This window comes from Penicillium riverlandense (genome assembly GCF_028828495.1).
Source record: "Penicillium riverlandense strain IBT 135883 chromosome Unknown utg000001l_segment0_segment0, whole genome shotgun sequence".
Classification (NCBI taxonomy): Eukaryota; Fungi; Ascomycota; class Eurotiomycetes; order Eurotiales; family Aspergillaceae; genus Penicillium; species Penicillium riverlandense.
This window is the reverse complement of record NW_026643194.1, coordinates 216701-240782: the sequence shown is the minus strand read 5'-3', so window position 1 is coordinate 240782 and position 24082 is coordinate 216701. Positions and strand designations below refer to the sequence as shown.

General features: G+C 54.8%; 11 protein-coding genes across 11 annotated transcripts; 3 read left to right on the top strand and 8 right to left on the bottom strand.

Annotated features, from left to right (window-relative positions):
- Positions 1 to 18: 18 nt before the first annotated feature.
- On the bottom strand, positions 19 to 1324 carry N7474_000102 (uncharacterized protein; the record flags this gene model as incomplete). Its single annotated transcript, XM_057191517.1, has 2 exons — positions 19 to 1090; positions 1317 to 1324. The coding sequence occupies 2 exons, from the start codon at positions 1322 to 1324 to the stop codon at positions 19 to 21; spliced, it is 1080 nt and encodes a 359-aa protein (XP_057056470.1).
- Positions 1325 to 1922: 598 nt separating this feature from the next.
- Positions 1923 to 2753, bottom strand: N7474_000101 (Auxin Efflux Carrier superfamily; the record flags this gene model as incomplete). The annotated part of the gene is made up of 1 exon (XM_057191516.1): positions 1923 to 2753. The coding sequence occupies one exon, from the start codon at positions 2751 to 2753 to the stop codon at positions 1923 to 1925; it is 831 nt and encodes a 276-aa protein (XP_057056469.1).
- A 218-nt stretch (positions 2754 to 2971) lies between these two features.
- N7474_000100 (uncharacterized protein) lies at positions 2972 to 3229 on the bottom strand (the record flags this gene model as incomplete). Its single annotated transcript, XM_057191515.1, has 1 exon — positions 2972 to 3229. The coding sequence occupies one exon, from the start codon at positions 3227 to 3229 to the stop codon at positions 2972 to 2974; it is 258 nt and encodes an 85-aa protein (XP_057056468.1).
- Positions 3230 to 3668: 439 nt separating this feature from the next.
- On the bottom strand, positions 3669 to 4914 carry N7474_000099 (oxygenase MpaB family protein; the record flags this gene model as incomplete). The annotated part of the gene is made up of 2 exons (XM_057191514.1): positions 3669 to 4422; positions 4553 to 4914. 2 exons carry the CDS (start codon positions 4912 to 4914, stop codon positions 3669 to 3671), a joined length of 1116 nt encoding a protein of 371 aa, XP_057056467.1.
- Positions 4915 to 5489: 575 nt separating this feature from the next.
- Positions 5490 to 7683, top strand: N7474_000098 (H(+)-transporting V1 sector ATPase subunit A; the record flags this gene model as incomplete). The annotated part of the gene is made up of 4 exons (XM_057191513.1): positions 5490 to 5792; positions 5862 to 5946; positions 6007 to 6674; positions 6730 to 7683. 4 exons carry the CDS (start codon positions 5490 to 5492, stop codon positions 7681 to 7683), a joined length of 2010 nt encoding a protein of 669 aa, XP_057056466.1.
- A 333-nt stretch (positions 7684 to 8016) lies between these two features.
- N7474_000097 (dynamin-like GTPase vpsA) lies at positions 8017 to 10543 on the top strand (the record flags this gene model as incomplete). The annotated part of the gene is made up of 8 exons (XM_057191512.1): positions 8017 to 8084; positions 8117 to 8186; positions 8273 to 8367; positions 8433 to 9174; positions 9232 to 9873; positions 9927 to 10178; positions 10240 to 10322; positions 10375 to 10543. 8 exons carry the CDS (start codon positions 8017 to 8019, stop codon positions 10541 to 10543), a joined length of 2121 nt encoding a protein of 706 aa, XP_057056465.1.
- A 666-nt stretch (positions 10544 to 11209) lies between these two features.
- N7474_000096 (carbon-nitrogen hydrolase family protein) lies at positions 11210 to 12307 on the bottom strand (the record flags this gene model as incomplete). The annotated part of the gene is made up of 4 exons (XM_057191511.1): positions 11210 to 11541; positions 11606 to 12009; positions 12127 to 12215; positions 12263 to 12307. 4 exons carry the CDS (start codon positions 12305 to 12307, stop codon positions 11210 to 11212), a joined length of 870 nt encoding a protein of 289 aa, XP_057056464.1.
- Positions 12308 to 12545: 238 nt separating this feature from the next.
- Positions 12546 to 14391, bottom strand: N7474_000095 (glycosyltransferase family 2 protein; the record flags this gene model as incomplete). Its single annotated transcript, XM_057191510.1, has 3 exons — positions 12546 to 13549; positions 13605 to 13839; positions 13888 to 14391. The coding sequence occupies 3 exons, from the start codon at positions 14389 to 14391 to the stop codon at positions 12546 to 12548; spliced, it is 1743 nt and encodes a 580-aa protein (XP_057056463.1).
- A 1372-nt stretch (positions 14392 to 15763) lies between these two features.
- On the top strand, positions 15764 to 18486 carry N7474_000094 (potassium ion transporter; the record flags this gene model as incomplete). The annotated part of the gene is made up of 3 exons (XM_057191509.1): positions 15764 to 15769; positions 15824 to 17620; positions 17671 to 18486. The coding sequence occupies 3 exons, from the start codon at positions 15764 to 15766 to the stop codon at positions 18484 to 18486; spliced, it is 2619 nt and encodes an 872-aa protein (XP_057056462.1).
- A 1026-nt stretch (positions 18487 to 19512) lies between these two features.
- Positions 19513 to 21900, bottom strand: N7474_000093 (uncharacterized protein; the record flags this gene model as incomplete). Its single annotated transcript, XM_057191508.1, has 1 exon — positions 19513 to 21900. The coding sequence occupies one exon, from the start codon at positions 21898 to 21900 to the stop codon at positions 19513 to 19515; it is 2388 nt and encodes a 795-aa protein (XP_057056461.1).
- A 645-nt stretch (positions 21901 to 22545) lies between these two features.
- Positions 22546 to 23648, bottom strand: N7474_000092 (dTDP-4-dehydrorhamnose reductase family protein; the record flags this gene model as incomplete). Its single annotated transcript, XM_057191507.1, has 4 exons — positions 22546 to 22576; positions 22634 to 23345; positions 23399 to 23418; positions 23467 to 23648. 4 exons carry the CDS (start codon positions 23646 to 23648, stop codon positions 22546 to 22548), a joined length of 945 nt encoding a protein of 314 aa, XP_057056460.1.
- Positions 23649 to 24082: the final 434 nt, after the last annotated feature.

Below are 24082 nucleotides of genomic sequence, written 5' to 3'. Positions count from 1 at the left end.
TACCCCGCACAGGGGGCCTTACCTGGAGAGCGCATGCAGCCGCTCGATGTCATGATTTAATGGAGTCAGCTCTTGCCGGAGGACCGTAAGCGCAGCACCCAGGTCGTGGGCCTCTAGTAACTCGAGGAACTTCTGCTGCCGCAGGAGGAAGAGCATCTCGTTCCTGTCGGCACCTTCGGCCAACGCCAAGGTATCCTCGGACGGGGACTTCTGGCCACTGCGTTGTGACGCCGCATCCGAACGGAATGACAGGATGAGGATCCTCTCGGCTTCCGACCACCTGCCTCCTAGCACCGCGTTCCGAAATGTTGCCACGCTTTCGGTCTCCAGCTGATAGCCGCTCTCCGAGCTCAGCAGTGATGCCGCCCCATTGTAGCCTAGCTCGTACAAGCTCTGAATCAATATCCGCGTCACCTCCTCTCGGTTATGGCCGAAGTAGGTTGGGCTCGCCAACGCCTTGTCGGCACCATTCGTATGGGAGCTTCCGTTGGTGGCGATTGCTTGTCCGTTCAGACCGGCTTTCCTCGAGGGCGTCGAGACTGTCCCATTCGACGAGAAGCCGTTCGCTGTGGACAGTCCATCGGCACGCATGATTACCAGGCGCCTGCGCTTGGGGGAGGGAGAACGGCCGGCGGCTCGGCCGGTATGGCGGGAATCGGGCTGGCTCCCGGGGTCAGATGCGGTCCCCGCAGTCGAGGGACTCGGTGTGTCCGAGGGACGCGGGCGGCGGCGAGGGTTGGTTGGGCGGCGGGAGGAGAGCTGGGGAGCTGTAGGCGGGAACTCTGACAGTGGAGGAGATGCACCGGGATTACTAGCCGGCGAGGAGGAATCGAGGGGGAAAGGAGAGTCGGGGTGGTCGGAGGCGATGGAGGGTCGGTAGGGAGGATTGTCGGCCAGGTCGAAGGTATCTCTTGCCCAGTCACCCTGGCTCTGTGTGGCAGAACCAGGTGAGCAAACCTCAAACGGAGCTGCGGGTACACGGGGGTTTTGGCGAGTGGCCTTGTCTCTTGAGGGGAAGGGAAGGTAAGGCGAAGTGTGAAGGTAACAAAGATGATGTTCGAGGTTGGGTTCCCCTCTGTCGGGCGGGATCCTTATCGGCGTGGGTCAGACTGGATCCAGGTGTCGTGACAAGCAGCGTGTGTGACTTTGTTGCACCGACGCTTATCAGCTGATGCGCATCATCCTACATAGTAGAGGCAGGTACCTACTCGATACCGAGCTATTGACACCCTGTGGGCAGGTCTACCCGAAGCTGAGTTAACTACAATAGGTAGTACGACCTACGTTCTTCCAGTGGTTCGCCATCGCCTACTGACGCCATCATGATGCTGTCAGCCCAGACTGGCCACCCGGAGGTATATAATGCAGCTATCTGCCCATTTTTTAAAATAGTGTTAGACACATCTACTCCTTAACCCACCAGATCATATTTCAAACACTCTCACACACTCCACTCTCACACTATGGGCTGCGACTGCGGATCGACCTGCAACTGTACCGGACCTCAAGGTTGCACTTGTGGTAACGAGTGCGTCTGCAAGGGATGTGGAGTATGTACTCCTTCTCACCGGCTTGAAAACTGGTGATGAGCCATATAAAGAATGGATGTGAGGGCTAACCTGCACTTGATTTTTAGAAGTAAAAAGACGGTTGAGGATGGTCAATTAGGAGCGAAGTATCGGACGAAACAACTCGTCACTCATGGGGATGCGATGGGATGAAAGTCGGTAGAATGTAATTTACAACAATATCAAATCGATAATAATGCTATGTGAGGTCGGTTGCCACATTCTTCCCTGCGCTGTAGACGTCATGCCATTCATGTCTTCGATCTCGCCTTCAGCACTGCCTCCGATGCCGTGAGGGCGCCGGTGATGGCAAAACACACCAACGGCGAGAGTGCATACATGATCTAACACCCGTCAGCCCTTTCTCGCTTCCAGTACTGTCCTCATTCCTACCGTCAGCGTCTTGGCAATCGCCATTTTCTCACGCTCCGACGCCTTCGCCAGCTCCGCTAACCCTAAAATTACCAGCGACGGCGGGCCAACTGGCATGAGCATCATGGTGAACCAGACCATAGGGTCACTGCCGAGCAGCGTAGTGCCTCTTGCTAATCCATAGATCAGCGAGATACTCATCGCCGGCCAGAGCACCAACTGCAGCAGAAAAACAATCGTGATGGCCTTGACTGGTGTCCGGCCCGAGTCGCCAGATGCGATCATCTGCTCAAAACTGACGCCCAACTTACACCAAACCATGAAGATCTGCAGCGTGGTAAACAGATGTCCAATATGACGAACGCTGGAGGTCAGCCAGGCGCTGAATATCCCACCCTCCTCCTCCGGGAAGAAAAACGCCCAGTGCAGAGCAGGGACTAAACCCAGCACCGCGCCGAGGATAGTACACCCGATAACCACGTCGGCAAAGGGCGTGCCAAACGGTGCCATCGGTTCCTGCTTGACGCGGTGCGGGCAAAACGAGCCGATCCATTTACTCCAGTGCTGAATGCGGCGACCAGCCGCCTGTCTAGCTTTTTGCGCACGCCTCGGTAGAAGAGAAGTGCGCTCTGTGAGCTGCTCATCTTCTTCGGGAATTCTGACAGCGCGATGGTGCTCCTCTGCATCACCGATACTACTGTTCGGATCCACGCCATCGTGTAACATCTTCGGTCCCAAGGCATACGCCGTGGACTTGGCGATCACGGCACAGACAAGGAAGTAGCTCTGCGCGCGGTCGATGGCTTCGGACATGCTTTCTCTGTCGCGGAGGAGGACTCGCAGACTGCCCACGCTTTTGAGGGATTCGAGGAGAAATAGCGGGAATGATATGGGGTTGTTGAATGAGCAGGTGGGCGTCACCCATTGCGGGAGCTTGAACAGATGGGAGACTAGATAGGCTACTATGATTGAGACGGAGGTATGTAGTGCGGACCATACTAACAGTTATCAGGTAGGGATTCGGATGTATCTCATCGTGCTTGCGTACTGAGTACCCGGAGGTAGTTTAGCGCTGTGTCCAGATGCAGCTGCCGGCCGAGATTGACAACGATCAGGGCAGGGAGGAAGAGCTTCACTCCTAGTCCGGACATGTCGTTGATGGTTGCTTCGTGGATGAGTCGCAGTCGACGCGCTGCTACGCCGTAGCACATGGTGAGCAGTACCGAGGTGCAGGCTTGTAGAGCGCCGAGGAAAGGCACGACAAGCCCATTGCTGGCCATATTGATCATGGCCTTGTTAAGATGGAGTGGCACGCTTCTCTACTATGACTGTGATATTATTGAGATGGCTTCATGGTGACCGACAGGTATTCAACATAAGACTGTTCATAACGGCATTTAGACATTAATAAGAAACCTCGCACTCTTTCCCCTTATGACTGGATAGCTAGGAACAATTGATTCGAGGGTATTGACCTGGCGGCAAAGAGCAGACCCATACCGAGAGTGAGCAGTGCTATGAAAGCAGAGAAAAGCCCCATCCGCGCCAAGTTTTCGATTCCCGGTTTCTCAAACTTGGTCGACCGCCGTTCTCCCAAACGCGTAGTGCGTGTAAGAGTGGGCACGTATTTGAATTCAAAGCGAGACTCGCCTCCCAGTCCTATGTTCTTGTCAAGAATGACCTTGTAGAAGTGTTTGCGGCGGAGCTGGAACACTTGTCAGTAGGGCTTCAACTGAAAGATGGAAAATAACTTACTCCAATCATGAGCCGGTCAAGAAATCCGATCTTCGGGATCAAGTATGAGGCCCATACAACCCAGAACACATACCCCCAGATCAGCATCCGGTAGTACAGAGTGGGTTTCGGGATATCCAGCTCGTTCGCGAGTGCGTCGCCGTTGAGGAGTCGGCTCATGGCTTCCATGAACTCCTTCGAGGCATAAGCGGGGGCCGTGTTCTCCAGCCCGATGATGATGTTCTTTGCCAGGACCCTGCCAGTCTCCGTGGGATCAATCTCGGTGAGGAGGAGGGACTCCATCATGGCGCGGGCCTTGGTCGGGGACTCGAACGGTTCCGTTGGCGTGCCCATATAATACGCAACCAGTCTCCACAGCGCAATGTAGTCTTCAATTTCCTTCTGACTGGGATAGATACCCTGGCGTGGAAGACCGAGCCAGACTACGGAGCTGGAGAAGGTGTTGATGGTGCCAATGCAGTCCAGGTCGCTGACAGGGGTACCATGCTTCTGGACATCGTAATACTCTGGTTTTTCTTCAACCAAACTTAAGATCTTGAGACGAACGGACGAGTGGAGGAGCCGCACGCGCACAGAGGAAACCATGCCTTCGCCGCCGGGTTTCATACCCTCTGCTGAGCTGTTGACCTGGAGGACATGCTGGAGGGTCTCTAGCAGTCGGCGTCGAACAACCTTGGCGCCAAACCCACCGGTTCGGGCGAGTGTCTCGACAACTCGGATCGCGCCCCTAGATGCGACAATCAGTCTTGGACTATCTTAATTTGGGTTTAGAAGCATACATTCCACCGAGTAAGCTCTGAAAGCTGAGCTGTTGATACATCTATATCAGCACCAACATCAAGACCATTTATCAGAACACACCTACCACGTTCAAGATGGGCAAGCCATAACGGTAAAAGACATCTTGTCCTCTCTGGATCTGGTCCCAGTCCACCCATTCCGGAACCGTATTGACCTGTGTCCACAGCTCCTTCAGTTTAGGGTCTTCATCCGCATGATCCTTCAGCAGGCCGTATAGATCTTTCTTGAAGGTCTTGGTCTCGCCATCAGGGGATGGAAGCTGGTTGAGACGTTGCACACATTCATCGGCTAGGCTGTCGCACGTCTGCACCATGGGCTGTAGCTCCTCTGCCGGACGATGACGATCGGTCCAGGTAAACGAGTAACCCCAGTAGTGGTACTCGGTGGTGTTGCCTCGCTGGTGGGACTTTGCGGCCATGGCTCCGAGTCCAAGCAATATCGATCGGGTGATCTATACTGCACCTTGGATCGCCACATTTTTATATCGCGGGCATGGTAGTTAATTATGACAGATGTGGCTCTCTGGCGGCTCCAGATTTTACCGTGGTCCGGGGTCCGGGGAACCGTGAGGGGGGATCTTGCCATAGAGGCATGTGAACGTGATCGACCTGTCCAACCATATGTAAATGCTGTTGAGCAAATGCATGCTTCACATGCGATGGTTCAGTAATGCCTGTGTTCATAAATCCATTAGTCGGGGAGGATGAAGCCGGTGTGGGTGATGTTGGGCCAAGCTAGAGCTGGCTGGGCTTCGGGTTAGATGTACATGCTGGCCGCTGGACACATTCAGACTCATGGACGGTGGCCAGAAGAGTCCACTCTAGCCGGAGTAGATCTGGCGAGTGCCATCACTGGGCTCCATCCAGCATGGCCATCACGATGATTCCCACCGCGACCCGTCGGAAGGAGTCGCAAAAGCACCGGAGTGGCTTAGGGGCTCCATCGGGCCAAATTCAGCCTCGACACTAAACCAACACCACAAAACAGCCACGGATGCTTGGATTGGGAGTGCGTCGACTGCGATCGCGACCCTCATTGCTGGAATTGATACAAGGGCTGGACCATTCGGTGCCTCAAGCATCACCGCCCGCCCCCGACCTCCCACCGCTTCCCGCCTCGCCCTCTTCAACGTCGTCCTCCACCACTCTACCCTCAACCCCCTCCACGCCTCCCCCTTCCTCCATTATGGCTCCGGCAAAGCAAGGCCAGAGCTCCGAGCCCCATGGCGCCGTCTTCTCCGTCTCCGGTCCTGTCGTCGTGGCCGAGCACATGATTGGTTGTGCCATGTACGAGTTGGTGAGTGACAGCTGGAAGCTTCCCCCGGTAGCACCACACTGGACTGACACAATCACCACCTCATTCTAGTGCCATGTCGGACTTGATTCATTGGTCGGTGAAGTCATTCGCATTGAAGGTGATAAGGCAACGATCCAGGTTTACGAAGAAACAGGTGAGTTCCCTTCACCACCCCTAGCGTGTCTCGACTGCTACTGACCAACCAACCCGACAGCCGGTCTGACTGTTGGCGACCCGGTCACCCGAACGGGCAAGCCTCTCTCCGTCGAACTCGGTCCTGGTTTGATGGAAACCATCTACGACGGTATCCAGCGACCCCTCCGAGCCATCTCTGACGTCTCCAAGGGCATCTACATCCCGCGTGGCATTTCCGTCAATGCGCTGGACCGCGAGAAGAAGTGGGAGTACAAGCCGGCCGCCTACAAGGTCGGTGACCACATCACCGGCGGTGACATTTGGGGCACCGTGTTTGAGAACAGCTTGGTGAACGACCACAAGATCTTGCTGCCCCCTCGGGCGCGGGGTACCATCACCCGGATAGCCCCCGCCGGCAGCTATACTGTCGAGGAGAAGCTGCTGGAAGTCGAGTTCCAGGGCAAGAAGACCGAGTATGGAATGATGCAGACGTGGCCCGTCCGTGTGCCCCGCCCGGTCGGTGACAAGCAGTCCGCCGACGCTCCCTTTATTGTCGGCCAGAGAGTGCTGGATGCTCTCTTTCCCAGTGTGCAAGGTGGCACCGTGTGCATTCCCGGCGCTTTCGGGTGCGGCAAGACTGTCATTTCGCAGTCAGTGTCCAAGTTCTCCAACAGCGACATCATCGTCTATGTTGGTTGTGGTGAACGTGGTAACGAGATGGCGGAGGTCTTGATGGATTTCCCCGAGGTAGGCATGAGTCTCTGTTCTTCTTCGACCCGTCACTGACTGTTCTATTCTCTAGCTTTCCATTACCATCGAAGGTCGCAAGGAGCCCATCATGAAGCGTACCTGCTTGATCGCCAACACCTCGAACATGCCCGTCGCCGCGCGTGAAGCCTCTATCTACACCGGTATTACGATCGCCGAATACTTCCGTGATCAGGGAAAGAACGTGGCCATGATGGCGGACTCCAGTTCGCGCTGGGCCGAGGCCCTGCGTGAGATTTCTGGTCGTCTGGGAGAGATGCCTGCTGATCAAGGTTTCCCGGCCTACTTGGGTGCCAAGCTAGCCTCGTTCTACGAGCGCGCTGGCAAGACTACCGCTCTGGGTAGCCCCGAGCGTGACGGCAGTGTCAGCATTGTCGGTGCCGTCAGTCCGCCTGGTGGTGATTTCTCCGATCCCGTCACCAGTAGCACCCTGGGTATCGTCCAGGTGTTCTGGGGTCTCGACAAGAAACTGGCGCAGCGCAAGCACTTCCCGTCGGTTAACACGTCCATGTCGTACAGCAAGTATACCAACGTGCTGGACAAGTATTACGAAAAGGATCACCCCGACTTCCCACGCCTGCGCGACCAAATCCGTGAGCTGCTAACCAAGTCCGAGGATCTGGATCAAGTCGTGCAGCTGGTCGGCAAGGCGGCCCTGGGCGACTCGGACAAGATCACACTGGATGTGGCGGCCATGCTCAAGGACGACTTCCTGCAGCAGAACGGCTACAGTGACTACGATCAATTCTGCCCGCTGTGGAAGACGGAGTACATGATGAAGGCGTTCATGGGCTTCCACGACGAGGCCCAGAAGGCCATCGCGCAGGGCCAGAACTGGAGCAAGGTGCGCGAGGTTACGGCCGATCTTCAGGCGTCGCTGCGCGGCATGAAGTTCGAGGTCCCGGACAACGAGCAGGAGGTGACGGGGAAGTACGAGAAGATCCTGCAGTCCATGACGGAGCGGTTTGCCTCGGTGTCGGATGAGTAAGTAGGTGATGTTGTTTTAGAGATTCGGGAGATTTCGCTGTAGCTATTTATTTTGTGGAATAAGAATCGTTCAATCCATTATGATCTGTTGGGTCGGTCCCGTATGGGTGGCGTGAATGTTGGTACCTAGACTAGGTACCCAACTCGTGGTCCAGTCCTGGCCCGGCCTGGTCTTATCACCGCCTTCTCTTTCTTCTTCCCTCTTCATTCATCCCCCACCCAAAACATTCACTATTCCTCCCATTCTTCTCTGTCGCCCTCCTGTCTTTCTCTTACTAGACTCTTCCGATATACTTTTGTCTAGACCTCTTTCTCGCCCACACCCTCGCCAGCCATGGCATCCCCGTCTGGCCAGTCGTACGCAACCCACCACACCCACCACCCCCCTGTCCCTCGTCTCCGGTGACCGAAAACTAATCTCATGCCTGTCGCAGTGTCAACTTGAACGATCCCAGCTTGATCTCGCTGGTCAACAAGCTACAGGATGTCTTCTCAACAGTCGGGGTAAGTACCTCCTAGGATGCTGCGTGGCGACTTTCGTCCCGTTACGACCCCCTGCGGGCTGGCTGACCTCGTTATTATGGTTCCAGGTACACAACCCGATCGATTTGCCACAGATTGTCGTCGTCGGATCGCAGTCCAGCGGAAAGAGTTCGGTGCTGGAGAATATTGTCGGCCGGGACTTGTATGTTTTGCCCTCATGTGGGGTGGCGACGCTGGAGGGATCACTAACCTTTGTTACGTTTCTAGCCTGCCTCGTGGCTCCGGAATTGTCACTCGGAGACCCCTTATCCTGCAGTTGATCAACAAGCCTCCGACCACGCAAGTGAATGGTGACAAGAAGCTGGAAACCACCGACAGCGAGGCGAACGTGGACGAGTATGGCGAGTTCCTGCACATACCTGGCCAGAAGTTCCACGACTTCAACAAGATGCGCGAGGAGATTGTGCGCGAGACGGAGACCAAGGTCGGTCGCAACGCCGGTATCTCGCCTGCGCCCATCAACCTGCGTATCTACTCGCCCAACGTTCTCACCCTAACCCTGGTCGACCTGCCTGGTTTGACCAAGGTGCCCGTGGGCGACCAGCCCAAGGATATCGAGCGTCAGATTCGAGACATGGTGCTCAAGTATATCAGCAAACCCAACGCCATTATCCTCGCCGTCACCTCCGCCAACCAAGATCTGGCCAACTCGGATGGGTTGAAGCTGGCGCGTGAAGTGGATCCGGAGGGCCAGCGCACCATCGGTGTGCTGTCCAAGGTCGACCTGATGGATGAAGGAACCGACGTGGTGGATATTCTCGCTGGACGGATTATTCCTCTGCGTCTGGGCTACGTTCCGGTGGTCAACCGTGGCCAGCGCGACATCGAAAATAAGCGGCCGATCGCATACGCCCTGGAAAACGAAAAGAACTTCTTCGAGAACCACAAGGCGTATCGGAACAAGGCATCGTACTGCGGTACGCCCTACTTGGCTCGGAAGCTAAACTTGGTACGTTGTTGTGGCTGTCAGATATGAAAGGAAAAAGGCTAACACTCGCTGCGCTAGATTCTTATGATGCACATCAAGCAAACGCTTCCCGATATCAAGGCCCGCATTTCGTCCTCCCTTCAGAAGTATACCTCGGAGCTGTCGCAGCTTGGGGATTCCATGCTCGGCAACCCCTCCAACATTATCCTGAATATCATCACTGAGTTCAGTAATGAATTCCGGACCGTCCTCGAGGGAAAGAATCAGGAACTCTCCAGCATTGAGCTCTCAGGTGGTGCCCGTATCAGCTTTGTGTTCCACGAGTTGTACTCGAATGGTGTCAAGGCGGTCGATCCCTTTGACCACGTTAAGGACGGTGACATCCGGGTGATGCTTTACAACTCGTCTGGTCCGTCGCCAGCCCTGTTCGTGGGAACTGCCGCTTTCGAAAACATCGTGAAGCAACAAATCAAGCGCCTGGAAGAGCCCAGCTTAAAGTGTATCTCATTGGTTTATGATGAGATGGTTCGCATTCTGGGCCAGCTGCTGAACAAGCAGCTCTTCCGCCGCTACCCCATGTTGAAGGAGAAGTTCCACGCCGTGGTCGTCGCCTTCTTCAAGAAGTGCTTGGACCCGACTAACAAGCTGGTCAAGGATCTGATCAACATGGAGGCATGCTACATCAACACTGGCCACCCAGATTTCCTCAACGGAAGCCGCGTAGGTTTTCCGTCGTTTTTCATCTCAAAGACTCACTACTGACTCCCAAGTAGGCGATGGCCATTGTGAATGAGCGCCACCACGCCGCCAAGCCGACACAAGTCGACCCCAAGACCGGCAAGCCCCTGCCGGCTCGCGCTCAAAGCCCGTCACTGGATCCCACTGGGGAGAGCCCCAACGGCAGTGGGTTCTTCGGCAGCTTCTGGGCCTCGAAGAACAAGAAGAAGATGGCAGCCATGGAGGCTCCTCCCGCGACGCTGAAGGCCTCGGCCACGCTCTCCGAGCAGGAAGCGATTGAGGTTGAGGTTATCAGTAGGTGCTACCTTGGTTCATAGATGATCAGCATGCTAATTTCCATCTGCAGAGCTTCTCATCACGTCGTACTTCAACATCACCAAGCGCACGATGATTGATATGGTTCCCAAGGCGGTCATGTATACGCTGGTCCAGTATGTTTTTTCGGCTATCATCTATTTCTCCAATTACTAACCGAATCTTCAGATTCACCAAGGACGAGATGCAGCGCGAGCTGCTCCAGAACATGTACACCAACACCGATATGGAAGACCTGTTGAAGGAGAGTGACTACACCATCCGGCGACGGAAGGAATGCCAGCAGATGGTGGAGAGCCTGGGCCGCGCCAGCGAGATTGTCTCCCAAGTCCAGTAAGATCGACTGTCCGGGATTGGAAGTGTGTGTATGATTGAGCTATCGCGTTGGCGGAGTTGGGCCCCCTCGCATCTTCTTTGTGATTTTGCACGACTTGAACTAAAGTGAATGCCCCTTTTTCCTTTTGCACTATACTCAGTTCTGTTTTTGCTTGCGCGATCGGTCTATAACTTCGGACCTTGTTAGCTAGGATAGATCTGAGGGTCTGTCTTGTCTGTCTTGCATGCCCCACAGAGATTTGGAGGATGGTATTCTGACTTGGAGTTTGCGCCTCGTCCCTCCTAGAAGGGCGATTTTCACCCCTTCGGTCTGTTGTCTGCGTTTCTTGCCTTTCTGCCCATGAGCCTGCGCCCAGATGACGACTGTACCCTCTAATGATTTTGCGTCTGCTCTATGACTAGCTTTAGAAACCCGACTCCCGTTGTTTGACTGGTTGCACCATGGTATACTGTGTAGTGTGTCCTGTTGCTCATCAGAAGGATACATGTAGACACTCGCTCTGCTCAGGAACCTGGAGATTGAGTAAGTGGAGGAGGCTAGGGCCTTTTCTGTCTTGTTAGGTCGGCATACCGACCTAGCTCGGCTCGCGGGGAGTAAAGAAGGCATTGAGTCAACTCCTACATACATATTACTGGCACGGGCGACTTCCAGATCCAGATCAAGTCTCTACTGCGACGCGGAATGCCTATAAACATAATACCAATCCTCCCTGCCCATATCCTGCCTCACCTTATAATTCTTCTCGGCGACATCCAGCAGCCCCAGATCCATGTCCACAACCAGCAACCCATCCTCAGAACCCATCTTCCCCACCGGCCCAACGGTCGGAAGGACAACGCGCGACATACCCAGGAAGTTCTCTGGCGGACCGGCGGCATTCACGAAGACGATGCCGCAGGTGTTTTCAAAGCAGCGCGATGTGAGCGTTGATTCGAGGAAGAGCGCTTCCGATGCCGGGTTGTGCGATAGTGCTTCTGGGGACGCATCGTTGGGTGTCCCTATCGACACGTAAGTTCTGGGTATCTATCACACAGAAAAGAAAACCGAATGGAAACAACATACAGAAGGTAGGAATAATCACCACCTCGGCGCCATCGGCAATCAACTCCCGAAACGCCTCCGGAAAGGCAAGATCCCAACAAATCAGCATCCCCACCCGCCCAACCGGCGTATCGAACGCGACATGCCGCTCCGAGCCGGAGGAGGTGAGGTGCGGACGCTCGGGATGCCAGATATTCTTCTTGCGGTAAGATCCGAGGATACTCCCATCGTTGGAGATGAAGTAGGCCGTGTTGAAGAACTGCGTTGGCGTGTTTAGATCGTCGTGTTTCTCGATGATTGTCCCCGGCACGACGCAGATGTTGAGTTCTTTGGCGAGGGCTTGGTAGCGGGTGAGGTATTTGGTCGATTCGGCCGCTTGGAGGGCCCAGAGGGGGTCATCCGGGGCCCAGCCGCTGAGGTGGTATCTGGAGTCGTTTACCGTTAGTATCGGGGTTTTGAGCTAGAAGCACCCATCTCCGTTGAGTGGTGTCCATAGGTATCTTATCTGATCGATATGCAGATGTGGGATCTGGGTTGCCTACTCTGGGAGAACGGCCAGTTCAGCGCCTTGCAGCGCCGCTTGTCGGATATAATTGCATGCCGTGTTGTGGTTGTAGTCGATCTCCAGTTCCTGAACAAGGGTGAATAATTGCAGTGAATTCGTGCTATGAGGCTCACCTTGATATGCCACTGGATGACTGCGACACGACGAGTAGGTGCCATCGTGTTCACCGTTAGCAGGAAAGGAATGATAGTAACAGAGGGGGCATCTCCACTCTTTTTATGTTTGACCCCAATTGGAGAAGGTGGAGTGTGACTAACTAATCCACGGAGTAGCAACTCTATTTATGTAGTTCCTCATTATTATTCCGGATCAATCGCAGGATCCGGTGAAAGTCGACTATTAAAAGACTCTGTACATGAAATACCTCAGATGATGAAGAAAAAAACACGGCAGAGATTAAACGGGTAAAACACCATCCACCAGACTGCTGAAGGTCGGCTTCTTGCTGACCCGGTACACCAGCCGATCCGTCCAGAAGTGCGAGACCACGGCGTGCAGCATGGGGACTGCACCGAACAAAGTTCCTGCAATGGGGAAGCAGATTCGCTCCAGGAGGTACGTGGGCCGGTACCACACCCGCTGCGAGCACCCCGTGTCGGCGAGTCGAGCCTCGCGCATGTCTTGCATCCGCGTGTCGAGGCACAGCGCATGCCAGCGCTCATACAAGACAAGACACAGGTTCATCCACAGGAAACCCATCGTGCGCAGGATATTGGTAACGGAAAATGCCCAGGCGACCATCGGATGCACGGATGTCGCAGACGTCAAGACAGGATACGCGGTGGAGAAGATCATCAAGATCACCAGGTGGCAGGGCAGAAAGTGTGCTTCCCAGAGCATGTGAAGAAGCAGAAAGTGTCTTGGGCGCAGGAATAGACACCGGTGGTCGAAACGAAGGTAGCCGATACTCCGCCGCGCTGCAAACCCCGAGTCGAGGGCTCCCCACATGTGTCGGAGAGCTTGTCGATACCGCGCGAGGCAGGTATCCAGAGTCCAGCGCCAGCCCCGAGAGCCGTCACTCGACACGTTGCACTGGCTGGCGGGTGCGTAGACCACGCGCGAGACGACGTTGCCGGCGGTCTCGAAGTAACACTTGAGCAGCATATGCATGTCTTCTCCTATGGCCGCCGGGCCACTGTCCCACCCGCCTACCTTCTCAGCCAGGGATAGCGGCAGTGAGTATACAGAAGTGGGAATAGCGAGCCACGAGCCCGGGTACATGGTGGACAATCCTGCAAACCCCCAGAGCAGATCTGCGCATCGAACCAGGATAGGACTCTCGTGGGAATTGCGGTCGAAGATGATCGGGCAGCAATAGATCGAGCGCTCTGCTTCCGATAGATGTGCGTAATGCATGCGGCGGATTTCGGTGAAGTAATCCCGGGAAAGGTGCGTATCAGCTGTTCCCACACATTAGATGAGCTCCCTGAGAGGCTTGTTTGAAAGGCTACCTACCGTCCATCACTGTGGCAATCACATTGCAAGACTCGGCTTTCAGATCCGCGCGATGGATCTCCACGATGCGGCGGGCTGCGAATGCCACGTTGGAGCTTTTGCCGGCAATCTCGCCCTCGATCCCGGCCGGGTGGAAGGTCGAACGCACATGCAGAAAGGACTTTTCGAACGCCGCAGTCAACTTGTCAGCCTTCTCCGGGGCAGATTCTTCCTTTTGTTCCATGGCGAGGTATATCTGGGTCGGTTAGCATCGCTGGAGATATCTGGGAGAAAGACTGCTCACCTCGTATTGCGACTGGGCTCGTGGATGGCTGGCCAGAACGTTGAGAGTAGTCTCCAGTGTGTTCAAGTCTTCGCCGTAGTTTGGCAGGATGATTGCATGTATCACTTCTTCCGGCTCCTCAATCTCGTGAACCATCACGCTTGTCTTCTCGAGCATCGGCTCGGAACAGCTCGACCGACTCGACGCAGGCGAGCCCGGGGGCGTCTGCATGATGCGGCGCTCGAAGGCGAGTTTGGTCTTCTTGAAGACGCAAAACAGGGACCAGCTCAGACGCAGCGTGAAGCCAAACATGTGCAGATGCACCATGATGGCGTAGACGACAAAACATTGTTGCGCACGAGACAGTGAACTCCAGGTTCCATCTTTGGTGGGGGAGTAGGACGAGGAAATAAACATGCCTTTCCATCGAGGTGCGGTCAGTACATCAGAGAAGGCAAGCAGCAGCAGCAGCGCCAAAGCGATGATGCTGAAGCCTGGCAGGCAGCGACAGGCCCATGTTAACATCGTGCCGGATAGCAGAGAAAGGATAGAAAACAGGGGAGGGGCCGACGAAAGGAAGACAAGGAAGAAAAGAGTTGCACGGGCATCGGGAGCTGTGTGTCGTCCAGGGGGTCTAAGTACAGAGTACCGAGTATACATATTGCAGTCAACGTCTCCCCCACAACGTGGGTTATCTTCTAGTTAGCTAGCAGCATGCTGAATGCCCGGCCCTGATTGGCGATGTTCATAGTTCAGGGCATGGCTCTTTTAGGTGATCGTCAAAAGCTTGGCACTGACAACCAATGGTGGCGGGTGTTCAAGGGGTGTGCTGAACCCTACACCTCTGCTAGGGCCTTTGCATCGTATAGTATACCACCACCTGCTGTAAACTGGTCCAGAGAAAAGAGTCCTGGAGAAAACAGTGGCCGCTCACTACAGACCCCCGACTCCCACAACCAACCAGCCTAGTGCCCACATGACAGACCGCAGTCTCGGTCTGCGGAACGGGACATCGGTCGTAGGACGGGCTGTCACACGGTCTGCCGTTGCGGCACCATGTTGCCTGATAAGGGTGTGCCAGGATTGCGCCTGCAGTGAGACTGGCCATCACATGGTCATAGTCTGGCGTGTGGTTCTCTAGGTGAAGTCGATCCCTAGTTACTAGGGGCAGCCATATCGACCCGAGCTGTGGTTCTCCATGGACTCCTTCTGAACCAATGAGGTCGCCTAGGGTCGTTTCCACTGCCGCACTAGGCATCAGCATGGGACAACTCTCTATAATTAACTAGATCGGGAAACATGATACAACTACTCCTCCTACTACAGTTGACATTTAACCGTATTGATTCGAGGCTCCTCCAGATCTTCCATTGGAGGCACAAAGAGTGAATCTCACTCATTTCTTCACGATCGTATTGGGAGGTCGTTGGAGTTGGTTCTCCTTTTCCCCATTGTCTGGAAATTAAGGCCCACCCGGGACCAGCACACGGCATGTTCCATACCCCTGACCCTCGTTTCATAGTGCGAAACACACAGTAAATTAATTTTTAACAACCCATCATTGCTTCCACTGTTATCTCTCCACTCAGGGGCCAAGCTTTTCTCGGGAGGATTGAAGGGTGGAGAGTCCGAATTTGGATTACACGTAATTAACGTGCGCAGTCGATCGCCACCGCACGTTTTTGGCTCGCCCATACCATTCCATACATACCGGTTGCGGGTTTTTTTTTTCGCCATCTCGAATGGATCTTTTTGGTTATTAGCTTTCATTCTACCTTCCTCCCAAACTCACTATGTCCTGGATCCCCACCGTCGTTCGCGCGGGCTCAATGCCTCGTGGCTAACACTAGCTACCTTGCGTTCCCCCGTGTTTACCCGGGACCAGCGATCGGCATACATGTACGTGCGGTGACATGATGCGGGTGGCCAAGGCTAACCAGGAAAAACTACGGCGCAGGATCGAGAAACTCCCCCTCTTCCACCACGACCTCCTTTCAACCCAAACGCCTCGTGGGCAGAGGGCAGGGAACGACGGCCGCGCCGCCTTCCTACCATGTTCTCGGCCACCATCCGGCGCGTGAACGCCCTCAAAGCTCGAGTCCCGCTGCTGAAACAGATCCATCTCAACTTCATCTTCCTGCATTATTGCTATATCATATGCTCGGCCTTGATCTGTTCCATTATCGTCTATCCCGCCGGTAACATCGCCTATATCGATGCGCTCTTTCTGTCTGCAGGTGCCGCCACCCAGAGTGGGCTCAACACCGTCAACTTGAACGAGCTGCTCCTCTACCAGCAAATCACTTTTTATCTAGTCACGTGTCTGTGCACGCCGATCTTCATCCATAGTGCCGTCGTGTTTATTCGATTATACTGGTTCGAAAAACGCTTTCAGCATGTGGTGCGCGATGCGCGAAACATGCGTCGCACCCGGTCTCGCATGGAGACGGTCAGCCAGGACAAGGAAGGACAGGACCTGAGCCGCGCCGAATTGGGAGTCGGCGGTCGCTCGATCGTCGTCATCCGCGACGGTGCCGGCGATGCCAGGGAAGCCCGCATGCCGGATAGCTTCAACAAGGCCCCGGACGATGTCAATGCAAGCCCTGGATCGCCAGGGTCGCCAGGGTCGCCGGGATCGCCAAACGGGAAAGCAATCGGTGGCCCATCGGACTCGGACGAGCCAGGGGCGACCACCCTGGAACGACGCTTCGGACTCGGTAGCTTGCGAGTGCCCACCCAGCTGAGCCCGGAACATCACATTGCCTTCTTGGAGAACCAGCGCAAAAGCAAAGGCGCATTGCGCATCCCCAGTCCGCGCGAGTACGACCGGGGTGGCGTTCCCCAGGCACTCGGCGAGGCGACCGAAGAGGCAGAGGGGGAGAAGCAAGCTGAGCCGCCAAGTCCTGAGTCTGCCCACCGGCGCGAGTCTCGAAACTCAGAGGACTCCGACCAGATCGGTCCTCGTGAAGGACCACACATCACGATCAACGAGCCGGACATTATTCGCTCCCGTACACGCGGAAGTACCTTTCCTCGACTGGATACGCGTCCCACCGTCCGCGAGACCAATGATGGGAATGACACTGGGGGCGGGAACCTGGACCCGACTATGACGCGCAGAAACACACTCAAGGGCCTCTTCCGCTCGCTTACACAGGAGAGGGAGCAACCGACCCAGCCGTACCTCAGCTGGAACGCGACGGTGGCTCGGAATTCCAATTTCATCGATCTGACGGAGGAACAGCGCGACGAGCTGGGGGGCATCGAGTACCGCGCGCTCAAGACCCTGGCGGTCGTGCTAATTTGTTACTACATTGGTTTCCATATCATCGGTGCGGTCAGCATGATCGGTTGGATCATGACCGAAAATCACTGGGGCAACGTGGTGCGGTCGGATGGTATTGGTCGCCCCTGGTGGGCGATTTTCACTTCCGCATCCGCTTTCAATGACTTGGGCTTTACGCTGACCCCGGACTCGATGTATTCGTTCGAGAGGGCCATCTTCCCCCTGCTGATGTTCGCATTCCTGATTATCATTGGTAACACGGCGTTCCCGTGTATGCTTCGCTTTGTTATCTGGGTCCTTTCCATGATAGTGCCTACCGGCACCGCTCTGTGGGAGGAGTTGAAGTTCCTCCTGGATCATCCGCGTCGGTGTTTCACTCTCCTATTTCCCCGGAATGCGACCTGGTGGCTGGTTGCCATTCTGGTGGCATTGAACGGGATTGATGTTATCTTCTTCATCATTTTAGATGTGAGTTTCTTCCAAATTTGCCTTCCAATCCCAAACTAACTCTCTTGCAGCTCAACGATCCCTCGGTCACTCAATTCTCTCCCGGGATCCGAGTCGTGGATGGCTTCTTTCAAGCAGCAGCCACCCGAACGGCTGGATTCGGCATCATCAGCTTGTACGAACTTCATCCCGCAATCCAGGTCTCGTACCTGATCATGATGTATATATCCGTCTTCCCAATCGCCATCTCCATGCGCAGAACCAACGTTTACGAAGAGAAGAGTCTCGGCGTCTACACCAGCGGCGACGATGAGAATGATGACACAAGCCAGTCCACCCCCAACTATATTGGCACCCACTTGCGTCGCCAGCTGAGTTTCGACTTATGGTATGTCTTCATGGGACTGTTCATCATCGCCATCGCAGAAGGCAGCCGGCTACAGAACGTGCATGACTACGGCTTCCAGCTGTTCACCGTTTTGTTTGAGGTTGTCTCCGCTTACGGTACCGTGGGCTTGTCCTTCGGGTATCCGAACACCGACCCTTCATTCTCCGGCCAGTTCAATGTGGTTTCCAAGCTGGTGATCATCGCCATGCAGATCCGCGGTCGCCACCGTGGTCTGCCCTACTCCCTGGATCGTGCCGTCCTCCTCCCATCGGACGCGCTCAACCGCCACGAAACGGCAGATGCCGAGCGTCGTGTACGCCGCCGTGCCTCCAATCTCAGCGGTGCAGGATCTATAGGACGGCCGCAATCACGTTCCCTCTCCCAATCCCGCCCCGACGGCGCCTTGTCCACGGGTTTGGATACCTATGACTGGAACACGCCGCCGGCCAACGGCGATGCTCTCGTGCATCGCCAATCGACCGTCCGGTCAACCCGGTAATAAGGATCTATAAAAAAAAAAGCCTTGGCGTTCTTGCTGGACCATCTGTACTTAGCCAATCTTGTTTTTTTCCTTGTTCGTGCATACTGGGCATACATATTTCTTGGTGATATACACTGATTATCTTCGCATCTGCAATTCTTTAATACATACATACTCTGCATTAGTGCGTTGCACGGCCAGTGCCAAGCCTTTCTCTCATAGATCTACCGCATTCCTTTCCTATCGCGGGGATTTAGTTGGCATGCCCCGTCCGTACTCGATCGCACATACTGTAAATCCAGCATGTACGACGTCCCAACATGCAAGTCCAAACCACGAGTGAAAAAAATCTCTTCTTCTCTAATTCTGTAAAGGACTTAAATGACAGACAACTTAGATACACAATCCGATCAGGTAAGCCAAGCCAGGCTAATAACCTGGGGGCCGATTTCGGTATGGTAACCTCCTTCCTGGCCAAAGGTTCTAGAAAACGATGGGAAATTTTAGATCTTCCCCCCCAAAAAAAAAAAAAAAAAAAAAAAAAGGGGGAAAGAAAGAAAGGCATACCCTTGTCCTTCTCCTCAGCTGAGGGTCAGTAACTTGTCCGTAGTCGATTCTACTCGGTACATACAAACTTCCTAGGGCGCAATCCTTGAACCCACCCCTGCCAACACCGTCCGTAGGTGTGGCTTGAGAACAAACACTACAAGGGAACTGGGGATATATTCCTACTTCTACGTATGGATGAGCATCGTGATGCGGGAGATTATTCGCAGCGAATGTCTGCAACTCCGCAATGCATTCAATGGGCTTGTTTCGAAAACCAACAATAATTCAACCTGAAATGGGTATCTCTGAAATCATACATAATGCCAACCTCGGGAAATCTCCGAGACTAGCCAGCGCTGAGGACCGGAGATATGAGACCAACAGCACATGGTATAACCTCCAACAGACCAAAAGAACATTCCCAGCCCGAAACATTTCCGAAATCATAACCCGCTACTCAGTAGATTTGTCGTGGTCGTCATGCAGAAAGAAAGATTACAACTGTCGCAGAAGACTGCCCTCCGCGAACGGGCTTGCAGGAGACATGTCCAACATCGGCCGCGCTGCGTTGCGGTCACCCGTCGCCACACCTTTCCCCGTGCCTGCTCTGCCCTGGCTGTTGGATAATCGGGTGGAAGAAGCGAGCAGACTATTGGGTATGAAGGGGCCATCCGGTGAGGTTGGACTTGCTCCAGTGGAGCTGGGATATGCACTAGCGTAGGGCTGCGAGGGATATCGCTCCCTTCCCGTAGTGTTCGAGCGGTACCGTGACCGAGAACTGACTGTCTGCGATTGGAGGTCGGCGGGCGGTCGACGCCAAGCTGTCGCAGGAGGGATAGCCGTTGATGTGGGAGCCAGATCAGGGCCGGTGGCGGCGTCAATTAAGGGCATGCCGCGTTCGACGGTTACACCTCTGCCCTTGCGGGAATGTTGTGGTGGCTCCTGGAAGACGGGGGTGAGGTCGACGAGAGGCTTGCCATTTTGATGAACGGATTGAGATCGGCTGACCAATCCCGCGGCTTCAGAGGATTGTACCATCGTGTTGGTTCGACTATTGTAGTGACTCGAAGGAAACGCGGGCGAAGCGGGGCCGCTTCCGCCCAAAATGCCTTGTGTAGAGAATGGATCTTGCGCGGCTCGCTTGTCCTTCTCTTCTCGTTCACGCATGGCGCGCTGCCTCTGGGTATATGTGCGACCCAGAAGCCCAGTTGGTGAGAATGTCGATGCTTCCACTTCCTCTGGCGAGATCCCCTGCACCAATGCCTTGCCCCCATTAGACCCGGAGACGTCCGTGTCGACTGTCAAGGGGAAAGAAGATGGCGGAGGTGCGTGCCCGCGCTGAGTTTTTTTCCGCGTGAAGTGTTCCTTGGAAGTTGTTCTCTGCTGATCAACAGAGCTTCGCGCCGTCATTGGAGGCTCTGTGTCTTCCAAAAGTGTCTTCTTCCGCGACGAACTGGTCCAAGTCCCAGACCGCCTCGGCAAGGGCGCATCTTCTTCCACTCTCTGACCCGCTCCCAGTGTGTTGACCATGTACCAGCTCCGCCACTTCTGGGTTGCCTGATACCACTTTTCTGCCATAGGTCTGTCGTTCGTTGTAAAGAAATGCACAAAGTTCTCGGTTTTCAAGAACATGCTGGATTTCTGCTGGCTCTTGATGGCGTAGCAGATTCTTTTTAACGGCTTGATTTCTTTGGCGAGAGCGCGAGCACTGGGCACATAGATATCAAAATCAGATAGATGACAGACATTCGTTTGGTCCTTGGAGCCTTCTTTCTTAGCCATTGTAACCTGTCCATCGGCACGCAGGGTGATGTAGCGTTTGTCCCACTTGCGTGGACGTTGAGAGTAATAGAGGTAAACAGTTACCGCGCTGGGTTGCTCGCTGGGGACGTGTTGGGCGTCCAAGCGGCCCAAGGCGTCCATACTGGACGGCGGGATAATAAACAAGCGGCTGTCACTATCATGGGCCCAGGAATTCATCACGTCCCGGATTCGTTCATATCGCCGAAGAGGTCGCTCCAAGCCTAGCTGGTGAAAGGATTCCATGAGAATGAACTTGGCAGGGTCCACATCGCGAGAGAGCCGCTTTGGGGCAGCCATCAAGATGTCCTGCGCTTGAGTAGATGGCGTCACGGCGAAATCCATAGTCAACTCGCCATATTGCACGAGGACTCGCCGTTCGCCCGCATTCACCGCCGACACGGGGGCGTCGATACCAGGAACGATGCCTCCTCCACCCACTTCGATGTACTTGGGAGTGGCGTCATCCGATGTGAAGGTCTCTTTGGATCGGGAGAGCTTGACTTTCTGCAAGAAAGACTTGCGGTTCTCGGTGGCAGATTCTGAATGGCTGGCCTGTAGTTGCGCCTCTGAGTATTTCCCTTCGTCCCTTTGTTTTACCTTTGTCGGCTGTTGGTTTTCTTCCTGTCTTCGCGGCCGTGCAGGCATTTCGCGAGTGGCTTGACTGGCTCCTGTCAATTGGTCCATCGCGTGCTGCCGTTGTCTTTCCTTTGCCAGCTGATCATCGTCTACTCCGTTTGATTGTGCCGTCCTAGTGTCTTCAATGTCTCTGCCTTCACAGGCGTATTCCTTGCGATATCTCTGGGCCAGTGAGGCTTCGGTCGGTTGAGATCGCGTACTCTTCGGGACCGCAGGGGTCGCAGGGACGGCTGTCGGTGGTTTGTCGGTGGCGCCTGTTCGATTGCGCCGGTACCGCGACATGCTCCGAGCGATCGAGGCATTGCTTCCATTCATAGTGGGTGGAGGCGGAGACTGCTCTGCGCTAGTTTCAGGTGAGACACAGGCATTGCGCGCCGAGTCGCGCTTTATTGTAAACTGGGGCGTTGGCTGCACGGCCGGATCCAAGCCGTGGGGTCTCCCCATTCTTGTCACGAGGTGGTTTCACGTTTTGGAGGCGGAGTACATGGAGGTGTTTGAGGTGTGTATCTGGGAGTTTCTGGATCGTAGGGCACTTTGCGACTCAGTGAGAAGCGCACAGAATCCGGGGGGGTGGTACGCTTCAGGTGCAGGGAGGAATGTGGGCGGCAGGGAGGGCTGGGGTGGGACGAAAAAGGGAAAGAGCAACGGTTGGTGGAACGAGGGAGAGGAATGTCCCTATGCCACCCAACGCACCGGCCGGACCACAACCGTGATGTATGGTTGTGTCGTTTGTGAGTGACAGCCAGTGCTGAGAAGAAAGAAGTGAAGATGAAACAAGCCTGTCAGCACACTGGACCTGAACTGCTGTGGGTTTCCGCCTTGGCTCTCCTCTTATGACGGACGATGTACTATTGCCAATCCCGAGTGAATGGTTCTTTAATTATTGAACTAATAGTCTGTACTACTTCGTCCTATGATGTGAAGGAGGCTTGTCCGACCCTGTCGAGATCCACTGCGTGATCGTAGGATCTAGTGGAGTGCTCAACGGCTGATCGTCAGGGCCATCAACTAGGATGATTTCTACTCGGATAAACAATCGCAACATTTTACGATTAGTTTTCTGCTGTCCATCCTATCCGAACTCTTTGCTTATTTCTGGCTCGGGGCCAGCGATTTCCGCCTATGCTAGAGATCAGTACAGCTCACACATGTCACCCAACAAGCATAGAACACTTACCACCAGGCCACAAAGTCCGTGGTGCGCACATCAATCCCCAAATCCACCAAAGTCTTCGTCGACAGGTGCGTGTCATAAGGCCGCTGCACCCCAGCGTTGGGGTCATTGCCCTGCTTGTTTCTCACCATGCCCTCCATCGACACCTCGAGAATATGCGCCAGCTTCTCGCAGATCTCATACTTGGTCATGCGGTCCTCGGATGAGAATTGGAGGATATGTGGCAGCTCCTTCAGCTTGTCCTTCTCGCGCAGAAACTTGATGACAATATCGCGGCACACGCGCGCCACATCTTCGGTGTTGGTGGGATACCGCTGGGCCCAGTCGTCCATTTTGATGCCGGCGTTGGGGTCGGATGCTTTCTTGACCGCGTCCACGAGCGTGTTCACCGCGCTCTCGGAGTTGCTGCGTGCCGCGCCGTACAGCACTGGCACTCGCAGGACCACGCCCAGACCTGTGTCGCGTGTGGCTTCCAGGACGGCTTGCTCGCCGTCTCGCTTCAACTGGCCATACAGGTTGGGGGGCCGAGTCTCTGCGTCGGCTTCATAGGGAGCTTCACCTTCGATGCCGGGGAAGACGTAGTCGGTTGAAATGTAGATGAGGAAGGCCCCGCGCGAGTTACACTCTTCCGCGAAGCAACGGGTTGCGTCCACATTGACCTTGCGTGCTTGCTCGGGGTTCTTATCGCACAGATCGGGGGACTTGTTTGCGGCGCCTGATGCTCGAATCAGCTAGGACTTATCTATGGATTGGAGCTGGGTTGGGTACAATGGATGACAATGTGAGGCCTGTCTAGTCATTAGCACTTGCAATGGATAGTCGTCGCGCCCACTGACTTCACTTCGTCCAGAATCCTCTTGATCTCGTCCGTCCGTTCCAGGTCCGCCTTGAGAATGGTTGGCGGGGTTGCGCGGGAGAAGCCTTGGCCGACGACCAGCACTGAAGACCGCTGGAAGACATTGAACACCTGACGCCCGAGTAGTCCGCTGGCTCCAGTGATGAGGACAATGGAGGTCATGGTGGTCAATGGCAGGAAGTTGAAAGGTGCAGAAGGAAGCGAGAAAGTCGGCTGTCCATAGTGGTGCTGCGTGCGGGTCCCGGCATGACGTAACCTATTTGAATGCTTCAATGGGATAAATCAGGACGACGAATTGATCGGGTTGGAGGTCATTAGTGTTGGTCAATTATTACTGTGAGAGCATTCGGGTCATATGCATGAAATATGTATGAAGTACATCATTGAAAGCTTCGACCTACCGCCGTACTAGGGCTGCTCACCCAGAGATATATATCGTGACCGGGAATTCCCTCCCCGGAGGAACTCATGTCTATCTATATCCATCCAGTCCATGGAATTGACTGCTATATGTGTATCACTATTCCAGCACGACACCATACTGAATCCAGCAAAAATGTCCGAATTTCGCCGATGTCGTTCCTTTTCCCACGATC